Source organism: Rana temporaria, chromosome 2 (assembly GCF_905171775.1).
Source record: "Rana temporaria chromosome 2, aRanTem1.1, whole genome shotgun sequence".
In the NCBI taxonomy this organism is placed as follows: domain Eukaryota; kingdom Metazoa; phylum Chordata; class Amphibia; order Anura; family Ranidae; genus Rana; species Rana temporaria.
In genome coordinates this window covers 85,313,961-85,332,890 of record NC_053490.1, presented here as the reverse complement: position 1 = coordinate 85,332,890, position 18,930 = coordinate 85,313,961, and the positions used below count along the sequence as shown (strand labels likewise).

Sequence of the window (18,930 nt, the reverse complement as noted above, 5' to 3'; positions counted from 1 at the left end):
TTGCTGTGAATAACAGGTTATTTACATATCTCATGCACTAGCCTGAGACTAATATTATTTCTCTTCCGTTCATGGACTGACGCAGCATCTTATTCGACATTAGAGTATTGGCCTTCTTTTAGGAGAGGACCAGGCAGAAAAGCATGTCAAGTGTAAACATACATCTAAACTGTACAGTACCGCCCCGGGGGGCGGGCCCTCTAGGTACAACCCCTCTCACTGCAGCCTCCATTTTTTTTTGCCTAGCATTGGAGAATGACACGGCTCCCTTCGGGCCCATGTGGCCTGGCTGGGGGGATGTGCAGGATGCCCAAGGTCCGCTCTCTGTGGGGAGGGGGGGTTGTTCGTGCCATGGGGGGGGGCCGCGCTGAGGCCTAGCGTGTTCCTCAGAAGCGCTCAGCGGCCATTTTGGCGGCGTCTGCGCCATTTTCTTGTAATACCGCATGCTTTATATAGGGGCGGCTGGCAGTCATTTTCTTGTAGTCCCAGCTCGACTTTTGCCTTTAGTAGTGAAAATGTCCCTTCTGAGTGGCGCAAACGGCGCAGAACACCTTAGGCACTGGGATACACCGCAGCTATGCCTGTTAGGAGGCATATGGGGAGAGCGGACAGCGGCGCTGGCAGCACCTGGATCAGAGCGGTGAGTCCCCTGGGGTCCCTCACTCTGAGCAGCCAGGGTGGTGGATTTTGTTTTTGCAGTCTTGCCTGGTCCCTATGGGTGTCAAACAAGTGCGGGTTGCATGGCGTCAGAAGCTGGTGTTTTCTTTCCCTGACATCCCTGTGGTGGCAACCGGTGCCCAGTACCTGGGGTGCGTATGGACGCCTTGGGGGTGATCCTGGAGTTCCTTTATTACCAGGGTAGAAGCTGTGTGCGGATACAAGGGGGTAAAAATGCCCCCTTCCCTCACCATCTTCAGGGTAAAGTTCTGATTTAGACTTGGGCCTTGCTGTGGCAGATGTCCCCTGCTCTGACCTGTCAGAGGATGCAACCCTGGACCTTCGGACTGTGCGGAACTGCATTTTCGCTTGCTTCCGCGTCCAGGTCAGTGCTCGTTGGAGCACTTATCACTACGTGTGGGTTCCCCAATAAAATGGGGGTTACGGTGAGTGCATCTATTATGGTGTCGGTCCCTTCTGGGTCCTACAAGCTGGCCAACACCGCTGGGAGGTTTTCCCTACAAGCTTATTGGATAAGTTTACATGCTCAAAAAGAACGGCCACAGCATTTCAATAAATCGCATGGCTGTCCGTTGTCCCTTTCAGGAATGTATCCTGATGAGGGACATCTCCCCAGATGGGGCCCCCTGGTATCCAAGGCCCGGCCCTTGCTCAGGGTATGGGGGTCAGCATGGAGCCCACTGTTGACCACGACCCTGGGGTCACTGATACGTCCTTAATGGACAATATTTGCTGCACCGTGATTTGGATTGCAAATGGCTTCCCCGGTCTGCTTGATAGCAGACCAGGTGGTGCATTGCATATGTCTGCAATGCGGTCTTAGATACAGCTTTCTGGCTGTCAAGTACCATCAGTATCTGCGGTGGGGCTACGCTGTGTGGTTTGACTGGGATGCTGGTCTGCGGACCAGACGTCCAGGTTGGCTCTGGTGGAGTTGCTCTGCCGGGGTTAAAGATTTTTGGAGCCTCGCTGGATAACATTATTAAAAAATGTTTGGGGTGAGAGCACTGTGCTCTCAGACTCGGAAAACGTAAGGAGCCACGCAAGCGTTTTTTTTTCCCTTTCCGCTGGGCCCGCAGGTAAGCGTTCCCAGGCGACAGGGCTTCCGCTAAGGGACTAACAAAGGTATCCCTGTTTCTCGCAAGCAAAACATGCCTGCGATCATATCTGCAGCGACATGGAGGATTTTGCCCCCGCCCTACTATGGGGTGGGGGGTCGCCCTCATGAGCTGCAGCTCGGTGGACCTCCCTACTTCCGACCAGTGGGTCTGTGAAGTGGTTTCTTCTGGGTACAAGATGGAGTTTTTTTTCTTTTCTCCACCAACCTTTTTCCCCTCCAACCTGCATCCCCTTCTGGCTTGCCGGGCTGCCTTGTTTGGGGCAGTGCAGGACCTGCTCACGCGCAGGGGATAGTACCTGTGCCGGTGCTGGACAGGTTTTTTCAAGGAATCTACAATCTGTAGTTCCAGAGAAGGAAGAGGTTGGTCCAGTCCTGGATCTCAAGACCCTCAACAGCTTAGTGATGGCATAAAGGTTCAGGATGGCAGTTTTGTCACTTTGTGTTCACTGCACTACATCCGGGGTATTTTTTTATTTTTTTGCTGCCTTCTTGGAGATCATGGACGCTTTTTATTGCAGCCCCCAATTGTGTCAGGCATCAGTTTTCTGCGGTTTGCAGTCTGGGATGAGCACTGCTAAATGGTGGCTCTCCCCTTTTGGCCTGGTGTCGGCACCGGTGGTTTCTTTATGGGGCTTGCCCCGATCCTGGCCTTGCTAAGGCAGCAAAGGATCGCAATCATGGGCTTTTTGGTTCATCTCCATCTGAGTGCAGATTCCGTCTCGGAATTCGGGGTGGATGTGGCGTTTGCCAGTCTGAATCTTTGGGAGTTTTTGCTTTGGTACTGAACCCTGCAGAAGTCTCTTCAGGCTGTGGTACAGTGGGGGGCATCACACTGGTGGTCACTGCGCTTTTAAATGCGTGTCCTGTTTTTTTTACGGTAGCCACCTTCGAGGCCTTCCTGTGTGTTTAATTCCACTCTCGAGTCTTGCAGAACGGAGATCCTGTCGACATGGAACTTGGCTCCATTGTCCCTGGATTGTCAAAGCCGGGTAAGCAGCCTAGTCTGGGATCCCTGATCCGGTGGCTGAGGTCTCCGGCCTTTCAGTCCGGGAAGTCGTTGCCTTTTTTTGTTGGACGACACAGGGTCGCTGGATGCAGAAAGAACCCCACCTGCCGATCAGGCTGCTCCTTTGGGCGTTCAGGCGGTTCCCCTCCACTTGGTCACGGAGGCTGCGGGACCATCCAGTCAGGATCCGGCTGGACAACGCCACATCCGTGACATATGTCACCCATCGAGGGGGAATAAGTCGCTCGGCTGCTGCATGCTGTCGCTCACGTCCTGCGGGAGCGGGGCAAGGTTGTGCTGGCCCTATCACCTGCATACAGTCTGGGCGTAGAGCTCTGGCAGGCAGACTCCCTGAGTTGGCAGTTGCTGGGCCATGGACTATGGTCTCTACACCCGGAGGGGTTTTCGACTTCTCTACCGGAGATGGGGATCGCCTTATGGGGATCTCCTGGCTTCTCGACCCAATCGGAAGGTTTTGAGGTTGTGGCCCGGATCAAAGGTTCCTGGGAGGACGCGTCTGATGCGTTCTTGTGGTCCTGTGGGGACAGTCTCGGCTATGTATGTCTTCCTCCTGAAAATACTTTTTCTCGTCTGCTCAGAGTAGTGGCCGAGGGGATCAGAGTACTCTTCTTGCCCCAGTTTGATTCCGGCATCCCTGGTATGCCGCTTGGTGGCGGATGTTTCTTGGCGGCTGCCAATGCGATGGGACCTTTTTATTGCAAGGTCATACATTTCATCCTGCTTGCAGTTGCTGGCCTTCACGACAGGGCTGTTGACAGTTGCATACTAAGTGACCGTTGCCCGTCGTTTAGGTGCTTCCACCGTGCTGAGGGCACGGAAGTCATCTTTCTGATGACTTATTGTCACACTTGAAGGGCCTACTTCTCTAGGTGTGTAGATGGAGTGGCGTTCACGTACATATTCGGCTTCCAGGATCCTGCTGTTTTTTTACAGCGTGGAGTGGTTGAAAGACTTGCTTTTCGCTCCATTGAGGGGCGGAAGTCGGCCTTGGCTGGGTTCTACCGCGATCCTTGGCGACTCATTCACTGGTGGGTACGTTGTCCAAGGGGTTCCACGTGTGGCCCCTCCGGTTCAATCACTGCTGCCTTTGTGGATTGATTCTGGTACCCTGGGTGTTTTCAGAAACCACCTTTAAGGTACATTGAGAGATTCCCCTGGTGGCACTTTCTTGGTAACTAGCTTTTGGGTGGATGTTGCCTCTACCAGGGAGTCTTTGAGTGGCGGCCTTGTCTTGCAAGTCTCCCTACTTGCTCTTCCTAAAGGATAAGGCGGTGCTGTGTTCGCAGCCTTTGTCTCTACCTGAGGTTTGTTTCGGCCTTTTTATCAAAATGTGGATATTATGCTTCATCCTTGTGTCCTCGGCCGTTGCATTCCAAGAGGGTGCTTGCTTTCCTTGGACTTGGTACAAGCTCTGCGGCTGTCTCTGTCTGCTACGACTTCGTTTTCGGAGGTCGGACTCACTGTGTCGGTGACTGGCCCATAGGAAGACCAGAATGCGCCTGCGGATGCTTGCTTTGGCCGCAAGGGTTTGCAGGCGGTTGTTTACGGTTGCAACTCCTCGGTTGAGGAGCTCTTTGGGGTGATGTTGGTTTAATTGCTGTTCCCACCCCTCGTTTTTTACACAGCTTGGGGACGTCCCTAATGTCAAGAATAAGATGCTGTATCCGTCCATGAACGGAAGAGAAAATGGGATTTTTGTACTCGCCGTAAAATCCTTTTCGGAGTTCATGGACGGACACAGCACCCACCCCTTCTTTTTTATGTTTGTACTGCTTTTTGACGAACTGAGGCTGCATGATGCAGGGAGAGGGGTTGTACCTAGAGGGACCGCCCCCCAGGGGGTACTGTACAGTTTAGATGTATGTTTACACTTGACATGCTTTTCTTCCTAGTCCTCTCCTAATAGAAGGCTAATTAATACCCTAATGTCAAGAATAAGATGCTGTGTCCGTCCATGAACTCAGAGAAAAGTATTTTACGGTGAGTACAAAAATCCAATTTTAATTCCCACCCCTTTTCTGAAGTCATGTGGTTACTTTTCTGGATTTTGACTGGATGTTGATCATAGCAGAATTAAGTGTAAGGAATACATAAAAGAAAATGCTAACAAGGGAAGTGTAGAGGTGGGTGGGGAGTCTACTGACATGACTCCACCCACCAAACTCCTGACCCACCCACAGAATCTGCAGTTTTTCAGTTCTTATAACAGAGGGGAGACATTTGACAGGTAAGGATACATGCAGGAGGCATGTCTATCCTTATAGATCAGCACTATGGCAGTAGTTTAGAAAAGATGAGTCCTCTGTCCTAGCTGGGTTGCAACACAGGATTGCTGGCAAGGTGGCAAGAAGTTGGACAGATTCCCTCCCCAGAGCCTCCTAGCTTGAAGCAGGAATGGGTTGAAGGGGAAGAGCTTTAAAGCTTAGGATTCTGTGGAGGGCCTGGCAGGCGAGTCTGCTTTTGAGCAATCTCGACAAGAAGATATTCAGTTGGTGTCTGTCTCTCAGTTGCAGAGGCTTTTGATCTTACCGAGATGGTTTGGTCTGCCTTTAAGTTGCCTCAGGTTTCTAAGTTCCAATGTTCCCTCAGATTCTCAAAAAAACTTGCTGTTTCGGGCACTACATCATTTAGTGCATAAAGTTGTAATTGTACAGGTTCCTGTATCCGAAAGGGGTGCAGAGTTTTATTAAAACCTGTTTACCGTTCAAAAACCAAAAGGGGACATAAGGCCTGTTTTGGATCTAAGATCCCTGAACCAGTATCTACTAATCCAGTCCTTTCAGATGGAGTCTGTCTGCTCATTTGTTTAAAGGATGCGTATTTTACATGTACCTAGCTTTCAGCATCATCGGAGGTTCATGTAATTTGCAGTAGAGGAACGTCATTTTCAGTTTGTGGCTCTACCCTTTGTTCTTGCCACGGCTCCCCAGGTTTTTACAAAGGTCCTAGCACCAGTACTGGGTCTTTTTAATGGCCCAAGGGATCTTGGTGCTTGGGTATCTGGATGACCTCCTGCTCAGATCACTTGCTACAGGCTCTAGAACCTGCACAGTGCAGTATTTGGAAAGCTTGGGGCTGGATCATAAAATACCAAAGTCGGCCTTGAGAACAAGCTCAGTCTGAAGTATTTAGGTCTGAACCTAGATACAGTCCAAGCAAGGGCTTTCACACTGACTGCAGGGCAGGAGTTTTTCAGGTGTTGGGTGCTATTTTTAGCAGTAAACCGCCTGAAAAACTCAGTGTGAAAAAATACATTTTATATTTTTTATGGCTGGTTGGTTTCATTCACTTCTAGGTGGCAGAATCTCTGCAGATTTTAGGCTAGGTCTTTACACTCACCCAATATTTGAAAAGTTCTTCAGTGCCGTGAAACTTCTTGCTTGACATGTATGTAACATGTGCCAAAGGCAGAGCCAGGATCATAAAGATCTGGTCACTCACTGGACCTTTAAAGCTGGGTTCACACTGGAGAATGCAGCAGCTCACAGGAGTCCAGTGCGTCTCCATTCACTGTTCCAGGTCTGATTTTTCAGCCTGAATTTTGGGCTGATTTCAGACCTGAAACGGACCAAAAGACACACATGAGATGTGAACCGTCTCCATAGAGCCGGTCACAATCTCCTGCTATGCGAATTGAATGGGGGAAACCTGCATCAATTCGTAACCGTGTGAACCCAATCTCAAAGGGGAACTGTGGCAAGGCTCTGGACATCACTCACTGACTTCTGTAGACGTGTAGGTACTGTGAGGAAATTCCTCCTCAATTTACTATGGGTGCAATGAAGGTGTCAAGAAGTGGCTTGGCACTTTGCTCTTCACTTTGTCCTGTCTTTACATTACAAATTGGAAGGCTGTCGATCTACCAACTCGCTGCTGATTATGAAAGCCTCTTGTAAGCTTTTGAGGATTAATTGCTCCACAACTCTGTAGTTCAGCAGGGGATTGTTTTTAAAGCTTGTTTACTGCTCTTTAAAAGTCTGTAAATATGATTTTTATCAATGTATAGATAACATGTTTAAATATTTGTTCTTAATTGCAGCACTTCCTGTTGGTGTCTTTGTGGGGGGTGTGTTGTCTCAATTTTTTTTTTTTTGTTTTTCAGATTTCAGAAAGATCCAGCATGGTCAGAAACGGGGGACAGATACTTGCTGAAACTCTTTAGGGATCATCTTTTCCATCAGGTGACAGAAGCGGGGACTCCCTGGATTGACCTTAGTCATATTGTATCTTGTCTTAATAAGGTAAAAGCATGCATGTTGGCTTCTGTGGCTGGATGTATAAGATTTTGCTGTCAGAGTGCAAATTATAGCACCCCCCCCCCCTTTTGTTTTTTAGTTGGACGCTGGCGTGCCAGAAAAAATAAGTCTAATTTCCAGGGATGAGAAGAGTGCACTTGTGGTAACTTACAGTGATCTAAAACGCTGCTTTGAAAATACGTTTCAGGAACTGGTGGCAGCCGCAAACGGACAGTTGTAGTACTTGCCTAACGCATGCAGAACATTGAGGAACTAAACCAATAGCAAATTGCACTACAGCTGAATTGTCCTCGTCATCTCATTTCACTATTGGGAATCAAACCGGAGATGAGCAAAAGCTGCTTGCACTTGTCAGGTACACTGTTACTTGAAAAGAAGGCTGTTTGAGTTAACCATGTGCTACGGCTGCCAACGGAGGCTTTATCTGTGAAGATGTTTCTTTTTAAACCCAGGAACAGCATCAGGTGCATGACGTTCCTATTTTTTTATTTTCCACTTGTATGCACTACTTTTAATTTGAAGACTCTGACATTGAAGGGAAAAGCTGTTTGTTTGTTTGTTTTTTTTTTCTTTTTCTCCTTGTTCTTACAAACCTAAATTCAGGGGCACAGTGTGATCTTCACTCATATAGAGAAATATGCTTCGTTTTTTTTGTCCATCATATCATAAATGGACCAGGTGGTGCAACAATTCCATAAGCCCTTTTGTGTTAACCTTTTTTGTAGAAATATGCTGTGCAGACCTCATCCTTTTAAGAGACTGATCTGGATAGCATAGGATCAACTCCTTGTTCTCAGATCGTTGAAGCATAATCTGCGTTTAACACCAAGCACCATCAAAACACCTTCAAGGAGCTGCATTTTGTCTTGTCTCTAGAAACACAACCAGCGCCTTTTGCAAGATGATGTACATAGGTCTCCTGCTTGTCCTACACATTTATGCAATTGTTTTTGTATGTTCTGTTGCTCTGATAGCCACAATGTTTCAGGAATACATCACCGTAAATGTTTTGTCAGAACCACAGCTTTACTAGTGTTACACTGGATGCAGAGACACTGTTAATGAATGTGATGCAATGTTCTTCTGGTGACAGGTCCTCTTTGAACACAAGGGGGCATTACAGCTTGGTATCTGGTTTAGAAATTTTTGTTGGCATTCCCCAGATGAACAGTCCTAAGGGATTCCCCTTTCCTCCCTCTTGAAAGCTGTGGCACAGAGTGCATTTATAGTGTAAAAAAAAACAAAAAAAAAAATTAAGACTGCCAAATATATAGGATTTATTTCTTGGTAGAAGAGGCATAATTGTGTAACCTCTTAGCACTGAATCTATAAATACATATATTTTAATATCTTGTGCTATGCCAGAAGATGACTGAATGCAACATTGATGCTCCCAAACAATCTCAAAGACTTGGCTGTTTCAGCCTAACAGCTGACTGGAGTTTTAACAGGTTCATAAATGTGTCCATAACTTCTCCACGGTACTTTGTTTTATGCTTTAAGGTGTACCCATCAGGAACCTGCGTTGGAAAGGAGTATGAGAACTGGGCTACAAAACGCTGGAGAATGTGGAAGGGTCTTCATTCTAATAGAAAGATTACAGATAATCTGGGTGCTGTTGGCCTTTCAGCATGGAACTAAATTCCTTTTTTTTTTTTTCTCTCTCTCTCTCTAAAAACCTTAATTGCCATTGTGAGAAAATGTTACAAAATACCACAATGCTTTTCTTTAGAAAGGACTGAAATCACCATTGGGGAGTTGAACTGTTTATCCTTAGCTTCTGTATATGACAACAAAAGCAGCTGTCTTTTTATATGTTTTTTGACAAATCATATTGCAATTTTTGTACAAAACAAATACTTGTATTCTAGAAAAATATGCTTAATTTATAAGCAGACTGCATTTTTGTTTTGGGAATAGCAGGGATAAGGAAAGTGTACAAACAGGTCTTTTTTTTATCTTTTTTTTTTTTCTCCCCCCGAGTACAAGTGGATACTGGAACAATTGGCAACCATATACCGTTACAAGCTCCAGTGGTGTAGTATACAACAATTCTTAGCTATTTGGTTGCTTTTGTGTTTTTACTTGTGGGACCAAAACTAATTAACATGGCTTTTTAATGGTAATAAACCAGCATTTGCTTACTATGTTTTAGAATAACTCCTTTACATTCTGTGTTTTTTTTTTTTCCCTTCTAACGTTTTAGGCAATTACACTTCTTGGGATTTAGTATAATTTACAAAATAAAAATAAAAATTGGGTGGTTAATGCTTGCACCTTTTATGTTGCAGTCAAATTTTCAGGACTTTACAGCAAAAAGTCTTGATTTTCCCACAAGGTGTTTTTTTTTCCTTTCTTCTGTAGGGGAAGGTGTGTCAGGTTTTTATGGGTGAAATCTATTTTTCCAAGATAATGTATCCTCCCAAATTGTGCTAATTATGTAAAGACACCCAAACAAAATGTTATCATACAAGGGATGATGACCACATCCTTTTTCAGAGATAAAGCACAGAGAAAACAAATCATGCGAGTTTTGTTTTTACATTTTGTATATTTGTAATTTTTTTTTTTTTTTTCTTTTGCCTTGTAAATACTACATGAGGGTACAAATTTATGCCCTGGAGTGCATCCTGTATTGTCAAGGACTTTATAATGCACCTATATGTTAAGTTCTATTGTGTCCCCCCGATGTTGCCCATTTTTTTTTCTCCTACAGTTTTCATGTGTACAGCAGTATTTTTTAATAAAGAATACAAGAAATAATTTTGTGTGGTGGATTTTTTTTTTTTTTTTCATAAAATAACATCAGTAAGGCAGAGCAATAATGGCTCAGTAACCAAGTAAGTTTTACTGGGCTGATAGATCAAATATGGTTGCGCAGGTTTTCTTGAACTGGTCTGTATGTAACCACCTAGTACAAGGGGTTCTTGGTTTGTCAGGTGTGTGCTACAGGTTTATAATTACTTAATTTTATCATTTTCTCCATTGCAAATGACTGAAGGTGCCCTGTGTGTCTACATATATTGCTTTATAAATGATACATTGGCTGTGTGGTGGCTGGTTGAAAGTGACAAGCATTCTCATCTGCTGTTAGAGTAAAAGACTAGTTGTGATCCATAATATGAATGACCGAAATGGTGTGAACCAATATAAGTACTTGTACAGTAGCTGACCACAAGCCTGGTGATATAATTATGGCCTCCTAGATGCATCCTAGGAAGTTCCTGTTGCATATTCCAGGAGGCAGACTTTTTACTTTCTGGAACTCTGCCTAGAACTCAAGGGAGATGGCTTCATCTCACCTTATGCCATGGGCACTGTCAGAAGAAATGTAGGAAAGGGGAAATGCATGGTATGGGGGGAAGCTTGGTTATCTATCTGCTTGTAGTTTGCCATTGCTAAACTTTTCTAAAAGCTCCTTTGTTTTTATAATTGTGGAATGCGTCTTTAGGCTAGATTTACACCTGTGTGGGTGATTGCCACCCCGGGACTGCACCTGTTCCTGCAACCACCTGCACAGAAACTCTTCTGCTCTGGAGATGTATGGGGTGCCATTAATGCGATTTGTCACTTCCACTCACTAGAAACTGCAGCACAGCTTTCACACTGCACTTGCAGTTTCTGTCCAGGCAGAGTTTTACAGATGGAACAGGGGACAGAGCCAGGGCTGCTGTTAACCCTGGGGCCCAGTACATTCTGCCTGACCCGAATTACACATTTTTAAAGTTTATTTTTTTTTTTTTTTTTTTTTTTCAAATTTTTAGTGTGTTTTGAGACTGAAAAGCGAATTCTGTATACAGTGTCTTCAGTTCCTTTTTTTTTGTAGCCTTAGTTGCACTGAAGCTACAAGACAGTCCACTGGTCATTTATAAATGGAAGCATAGTAAACAGTTTGCTGTGCTCTGTTGTGAATGGACCCAGACGCAGTCCATACTGATTGCTCACTGTCTAACTCAGAAAGAAGGGGCCACACTCCATCTGCCTGTATGCCTACAGCAGCTAGTGAGAGGGAAGGCAGCAGTGCTGCAGGTGGGGCGGGCACACAGGTGGGAATCGGACATTGATGGCACAAGGAGGATTGGTGTGATGGGACAGTAGGCCAATTGCAGAACAATGCACTCTCTTCCCCTCCAGCAGCTCAAAGCTGGCAGGAGGTAGAGGGTGTGGCTTTCATATGCTGGAGTCAGGAACCGGATCCCTTTTTAGTTTAGTGTCGGTGTCCCCCAGCAATATCATTGCCTCCGTGATATAGTTGACTCTATATTTTGAATGACCAGACTCCCACCCTTATCGGCTTTTCTTATAATCACATCCTGGTTCTGTTTAAGACCATTAACCGTCATTGCCAGACTATCCGGATGTTTATCATATAGATTCTTATTGGTGGTTGGCCCATGGCGAAATTTAGTTTTGAACGACTCAAAAACCACGCCATCACTCGCAATGTGTGAGTGATGGCATTTTCCACAGACACATCTACTTCTAAAGAGGGCACCTCAACTAGCTGGTCTTCTAATGCCTTGTTTCCACTGAGCGGATGGGTTCGGTTCGGTAAGCTATTTTAGGTGTTTCCATTATGAAAGCGTGCCATAAAAGCGAACCGTACCGGACCATTCTGGTTCCTGCTTCAGATGTGGGGCCATAGAAATGGAACGGTTCCATTAGGGCGGACCTACAAATACATCTCACTGATTGGTGGACGCACTAGGCATTTTTCCTAAATCCTGTATGGTCCCGACGTTCCGATTTGTAGTGGAAACACTCACAAGAATAGACCAGTCCATTCTAAACTGTTCCAAACATACTGACCCGAACCGTTCCGTTCAGTGGAAACAAGGCATAAGTAGAGTTCCTCTAATATTTTGAGAGCTATATCATCATCCACACTAGTCACTATGGATGATGAAGATGCAGAAAGACTCAACTTCACTAGTCGTCGTGGTATCTTTGCCATTTTCTTTTAAAATGAAATACCGTTGAATAGTAAGTTTCCTAATATATTTATTAAGATCTATAAACAATTTAAATAAATTGGGTACACTAGGTGGAGCATAGTTGAGGCCTTTTCTTGGAAGATCAAGCTCGGTGTCGGTGAACACGGAGCTAGATAAATTATAGATTTTGATGGTGGAATTGGAATTCTCTATACCCTGCCTCTTTTTGTGTCCCTTTCCTCCTCTTTCCTCGTCTGGTTCCTCTCCTTTTTTTTGGCTTCTTCAATAACGGAGTGATCACCAGAGGGTCCACTTTCACACTCTCCGTCACATCTCCCCCTACTGATGCGACTTCCGTTCCTAAAAAAAATTAAAGGGGGTGTGATGTTGGCTTGAGGTTCGAGGTCCCTGGTTCGAGGTCTTCTCACTGCAGCTTATGTTGATTAAGCCTTACTGTGATTCTTTCTACTACACTTGTGAGTAGGCCCTGTATATACATTTTAATCTATTAAAATCTTTTAACAGTAATGCACTAGGCTGGTGCACCTTCGTTTTCTTTTCTCGGATCTACAGTGACTGATCTTCCAAGTGCACTTGTAGTGCAAAGTGGATTTGCCTTTCATAAATAACCCCCAGTGTTAGTTATGCTGTGATCCGCTCTAAAGTGTGAGTGGGGGCAGACTGATGCCAGTTTAAGGCCCATTTGGTAGTGAAAATCTTCCTGTAAGATGTAGAGAAATGTTTTCAGAGTGAGGCTGTGTCCGCCAGCGAGGGGCCCCTGTGCAATGCACAAATGATCGTCTAGGGGGGAGAGAAAATGTGTTCACTCTGCAAACACATTATTGGTTATGAGTTGGAGGTATGCTTGTGTCTTTCTGTGTGTCTGATCAGCACATAGAGGGACCATGACATGCCCCTGCAGATAATCTCCCATCCACAGGAATGGTAGAATAATCTGGGTATGCATTGTTCTCTGAATAATGCAGAATAAGTATTCATGCCAATGGTAAAAACGGGAGTCTTTGGCGTTATTTACTTAAGGCAAATCCACTTTGCACTACAAGTGCACTTGGAATTGCAGTCACTGTAGATCTGAGGGGAAGATCTGAAATAAGGGAGAGCTCTTCTGACAAGCTAAAATGCTGTTTTTTTTTCCCCCTTGCATGTCCCTCTCAGATCTACAGCGACTGCACTCCCAAGTGCACTTGTAGTGCAAAGTTGATTTTCTTTTAGTAAATAACCCCCATTGTGTCTGTCGAGCAGTGTTCATGATTTCTGATGTGCCAATCTCACTAAATGTGGCATTCTTTGTCTATCTGGAGAGCACAGCTTACATGTACAAAGGGCAGGCAACCATACACACTGCCTCTGCACAGACATGCCCATACACTCCTCTAGTCATTGTTCATTGGTTGAGATTTGTATAGCTCCTCCTGTTTGAAGGAATGCCTGAGCTTGGTTGTCCGATTGTGAAGCCATCAAGCTCCATTGTTATCACTATTCAAAGTAATATAAATAAACTTCACTCCCATTGTCAGGGAGGACTGTCTATGGAACTTTGCAATGTGATTACAGCGGCTATGTCTGTTTTCTTTGGGAATCACAGAAGATGCATTATACCAAGAGCTGAAAAGTGTGCTTATCGCTGGAGACATTGATTACGCATAGCGTATATAGAAATCTCCACGTCAAGACTGCCCCATTTCCTGCACTGTTACACTGTCAATCACCCCAATTCCTGCACCATCACCTCTTAGTTCAATCCCCCCCCCCCCGTACCTAATTCCTGAACCTTCACACCTGAGATTGCCCCAATTCCCATCTGCATCTTCACACCTCATATGGCTCATGCAGAGCTCTCACTCTCATGAGAGTTTGCCAGGAAGGGACAGGAGATTAGTCATAAGTGGGCAAATGAGAGCTGGAGGTGTGCCTCTGTGTATATGCAGGAAGTGAACAGGCAGCAGCTTCAGCTGCCCACAGTTAAAATGGGTGCAGCCAGACTTAGTGGAGGGAGATTTCTGCAGCTTTTTTGGCAAGTACAGTTTCACAGTATATATAAAATCATATGCAAAGTAGTTGGAGAGAATGGCAAATATGTTTTCATTACAAATTATGTGAGCAGACTGCAGTTCCTCTTTAATGCTACTTCTGCCTAGAGCCCCTGTAAGGTACTCTGATGCTTCCTGCTGCCATTTTGCTACAAGGAGTTGTTGCAAGACAATCTACACCTCAGTTACAGAGTACTACTGTACACACTTACCCTATACCCACACTCTATTCTGTAAGTACCACACAGGGGAATAGCCTCACTTGTAGCTATTACGGAGAACAGTAGAAAGGGATCCAACTCTAAACAGCAGGTACACATTTTCTCTGCTGAAGGTTCGCACAACACTTGGCCTAAGAGTGATGGTGTCCCTGGCACCAGAGCAGAACTCGGTCTTAAAGTGGTAGTAAAGCCATATTTCTAACTTGAACCTACAGGTAAGCCTGTAATAAGGCTTACCTGTAGGTACAGTGCATATCCCCTTAACCTGCGGTGTTTATACTATTCACACTAGATGCAGCCAGTGACATCACCAGTGCATGATGTGCTACTGCATACCACGCTGGACCAGCAGAGCGCAGTTGAGGTCTCCCATGTGTGGGAGTGACATTGTCGCAGCCCTGGCCACTCATACAGCTGGCGCCCGTGATCCCAGAAGAAAGATGGGGGGGGGGGGGGGGAAATAAAAGCCCTGTCAGAGGTGACAGTGCACCACTTGAGAGCTTGGTTCTAAGGGAAGTGTTTCATAATGTGCTAGTATGTCATTGCCTTGCAGGGGATTATTTTTATTTAAAATGCCTCGGTTTACTACTGCTTTTAGGCCCCTTTAGCACTGGGGCGTTTTTCGAGCGTTATTCAAGCGTGTGTCGAGCGTTATTCAAACGTTATTTGAGCGAAGCCTCATCTGCAATCCCAATGTGCTGGTAAAGCCCCGCTAAGACCCTAACGTTTTTGAAGTGCCTTAGGGTGAAAGGGTAAGGCGTTTTTACAGCGCTTTCAAATCATTTCAATGGAGAGGGGCGTTTTTGGAGCGTTTTTTCAGCGCCCAAAAGCTGCTCCAAAGATGCTGATTGCAGGACTCCGTGTGAAAAGGTACATTGAGATGCATGAAGAGTGTTTTATGAGCGTTTTAATAGTGCTATTTTTAATGCTAAAACGCTGTAAAAATGCTTCAGTGTGAAAGGGGTCTAACACCGGTTTCACCATCCAACTCGATTTTTTGCAAACAGGCACAGATAGCTGCGGCTTCAGACAGCCTGTCATTGCAGTGTACAGAATTGGAGGCCAATATCAGTAACGGCAGCAAAAATTTGTAGAATCATGCCACTGGGATTCACAACGTGTTACAACACCTGTGCCTTAAGCTAGATACCCATGTAGCACTACCCCCGGAGGAGCCGCTAAATGATTTGGGACCGGCCTACTAAGTTACCCTGGCAGTGTCTAAGGGTGCAATTGTGAGAATAGCAACAGTGAGTGGAGGTCCAGACATCCAATAAAGAGTTTTCAATACTTTATTGTCCAGGCCAAACACGGCCAACATCAACATACATTAGGAAGGTCAAGGTTGATGAAGGAAGAAATAGAACCATGCGGTATCAGGCCTGGATATAGAACTGAGCAATATTCTGCTCGGCATTAAACTGAATGCATACACGTCGCCACTCTGCTTGGAGTGGGTAAGGTGCCCCCGGACAGACCCCTATCACAGGCCCGGCAGCCGGAGCGTCACTTCTGAATAGTACTGGGAGGAACAGATCTACCACACAGACCTGTCTCTAGGGCCCCCGCCACAGGCCAATTTCAATAGAGAACTTAAAGAGAATCCTCCCAGTAAACTTCTTTTGCAAATGGTCCCCGGATGACAGCAAGCATACCTGTCGGTGGTCCGGACACCCGATCCCAAATTAGGATCCTTTCAATAGGCCTCGGAATCCAGTGGAGCACTGGGGTCCCTTCTCTCCTCAGGAAGAGGTTCCCTGCAGAGTTTAGCTCTGGCCAGGTGGGCGACGCCGGCGGGGTCCATGGATGCGCGTACCCTGAAGGTGGGTACCACACCTGGAACGGGACCCCGCGGAAAGTTTTCGACACATGACCTCTCTCACAGATATCCCCTCCCCCAGCATGCCCCGTGAGGGAAAACATCCTCTAATTGGCTGCTGGGAGAAGATCTGTTCTGCCAGAACCCCTCTAGTGCCAGCTGCCAGCCAGGGGTGGCACTGCACTCCCTGACCACAGTCTGACCCAGTGGAACTTCCAGAATGACAGAGATCATCAAATTTGGTTAAACATTGAATGGGAGCAAGGTAACTCTCCCGTTCCCCACTACATTAAAGTGTAGTGCCCATGCTGAAAGCAAGGGGGCGCTACACACACTATACAATTTTCTGTATATTTTTTTTCTTCAGAGTTACCAAAACCATATAATATGAGGTCAAGCCTCAAAAGTTTAAATTTGTATGCAATTGGGCAAGCCCTTGCACTACATGGTTTTGGTAAATCTAAAGGAACTCAGACAACAAAGGGGGTTATTTACGAAAGGCAAATCCACTTTGCACTGAAAGTGCACTTGGAAGAGCAGTCACTGTAGATCTGAGGGGAAGCTCTGCTGATTTTATCATCAAATCATGTGCAAGCTAAAATGCTTTTTTTTTTTTTTTTTTCTTGCATGTCCCCCTCAGATCTACAGTGACTGCATTTCCAAGTGCACTTGTAGTGCAAAGTGGATTTGCCTTCGGTAATAACCCCCAATGTGTATTCGGTCTAAGATAAGCCTCAGCCATGCCTTTTCATGTCGCTATCTTAAAACTCCCATAATTGGGAGTCTGCTGTCTCTTCTTTATTTGCACAGTTGAACCCCTGATTATTATTATTATTACTTTAGGTACTTATATAGCACCGTCAATTTACGCAGCACTTTACATATACATTGTACATTCACATCACTGGTGATGCGCCCTTGATTTTACACATGTGCAGACATTCCACTGGGTCTCAAATAACAAGAAGCTTGGGTGTGTCTGGACTAGGATTGTGATTAACGTGTTTTAAATAAATCAATGCTGCAGAGAACTGCACTGATGTCATAAACAAACATCAGAACTGCTCTCTGCATCGAGGATTGCCCATTCCTGGAGGTTGGCCCTTTGTGCCATCTGAAAAGGAATGCGTTCAAAATAGGTGTTTGCCAGCTAAAAGACTAAAATGGTAATATTGTCTAATTATATCGGTGTGTAGTACTGTATTTTTGTCTGCAGCTGGCACTGCTGTAACTTTAGTGAAGTTGTAACGCTTGGTGAATTCTATACTGCACCGAGAGCTGTAACTACAGAACCATTTAAATCACCTTGCTTATAACCATCAGGGCTAATTGTTAAATCTATAATATGCATCCCAAATATTTTAACATAGACAATTATAAAGCTGAACTCCATCCCGAGCACTATCATTTTAGAAGGGTTGGTAGTCGTTTTAGCCTTTGCCATTTAATAAAGTATTTATTTTCTTTTTGAATAATCAATGCTTATTAATGTTTTACAAAGCAAAATATAAAACTGTACAAAAAGGTCTATAAAAAAAAACAAAATAGCAAACCATTTGGGAACCTTTTTTCCCATTGCTCCATATTTGCTTGTACTGTTGTAACATTTGTCTTAAAGGGGTTGTAAAGGTAAAAATGTTTTTTTCCTAAATAGCTTCCTTTACCATAGTGCAGTCCTCCTTCACTTACCTCATCCGTCGATTTTGCTTTTAAATGTCCTTATTTCTTCTGAGAAATCCTCACTTCCTGTTCTTCTGTCTGTAACTCCACACAGCAAGGCTTTCTCCCTGGTGTGGAGTGTCATGCTCGCCCTCTCCCTTGGACTACAGGAGTGTCAGGACAATCTCCACGTTGCAGATAGAGAAACGAGCTGTGTGTTAGTGGGCGTCCTGACTCTCCTGTTGTCCAAGAGAGGGGGCGAGTATGACACTCCACACTAGGGAGAAAGCCTTGCATTACTGTGTGGAGTTACAGACAGAAAAACAGGAAGTGAGGATTTCTCAGAAGAAATAAGGACATTTAAAAGCAAAATCGAAGGATGAGGTAAGTGAAGGAGGACTGCACTATTTAGGATTTTTTTTTTTTTTTTTTTTACCTTTACAACCCCTTTAACCTTCCTGGCGGTATGATTATTTCAGAAAAAAGGTGCTGAAAGCAGTACCATTATTTGCAAGGAAATTTGGTGTTTTATACTGTAGGCCTGTAATTCTTAGGAATAACTCATTTAAATCTGACCAAACAAGAGTCTAGTAGGCATCCCGGGTATGACATTTTTTTAAAAACAAAATTATAAATTATAATATAATAAATAATTATAAATAATTATAACAAATAATATAATTATAATAAAAATTATTCAATAATATAATCAACTCAAAATCACTGAAATTTGCTCAGTTGCAGAATTGTCGCTGTCATTACTTTTATTTTTTTATGACGAATTTCCCCACAAATCGCTATCGCACAATTCTGCAAGTGATTATAATTTATTATCGCTGTTTTCTAGCTGCTCTAAAACCATTTTTGACATAAAGGGACACTTTTGGTTGCTATGGACAATCTACAGTTTGCAGGGAGAAAGAACAGTTTTTATTATATAAAAGTACATGTAGGACACTGGGGAGACCACTAGGGACAAGGGGGTGTGTATTTTTTTTTTACATACAGTACTGTAATCTATAAGATTACAGTATACTGTATGTATTGTGTTTGTTTACCTTTTTGAATTTGGCGCCGTTCTCTGCTCCCGTGCGTCGTAACGTCGCAGGGAACGGAGATCGGCGGCACAGGAGGACACTGTGAATCGAGCGAGGTCCCGGGACAA

General features: G+C 44.7%; 1 protein-coding gene across 1 annotated transcript in view; it reads left to right on the top strand.

Annotated features, from left to right (window-relative positions):
• Positions 1 to 8,748, top strand: part of PAN3 (poly(A) specific ribonuclease subunit PAN3) — a 98,145-nt gene extending 89,397 nt beyond the window's left edge. Inside the window, exons 17-18 of the mRNA XM_040340473.1 lie at positions 6,928 to 7,066; positions 7,161 to 8,748. Coding sequence (XP_040196407.1) covers positions 6,928 to 7,066; positions 7,161 to 7,301 — 280 coding nt within the window. The 3' untranslated portion in view covers positions 7,302 to 8,748. The remainder of the gene's footprint in view (positions 1 to 6,927; positions 7,067 to 7,160) is intronic.
• Positions 8,749 to 18,930: the final 10,182 nt, after the last annotated feature.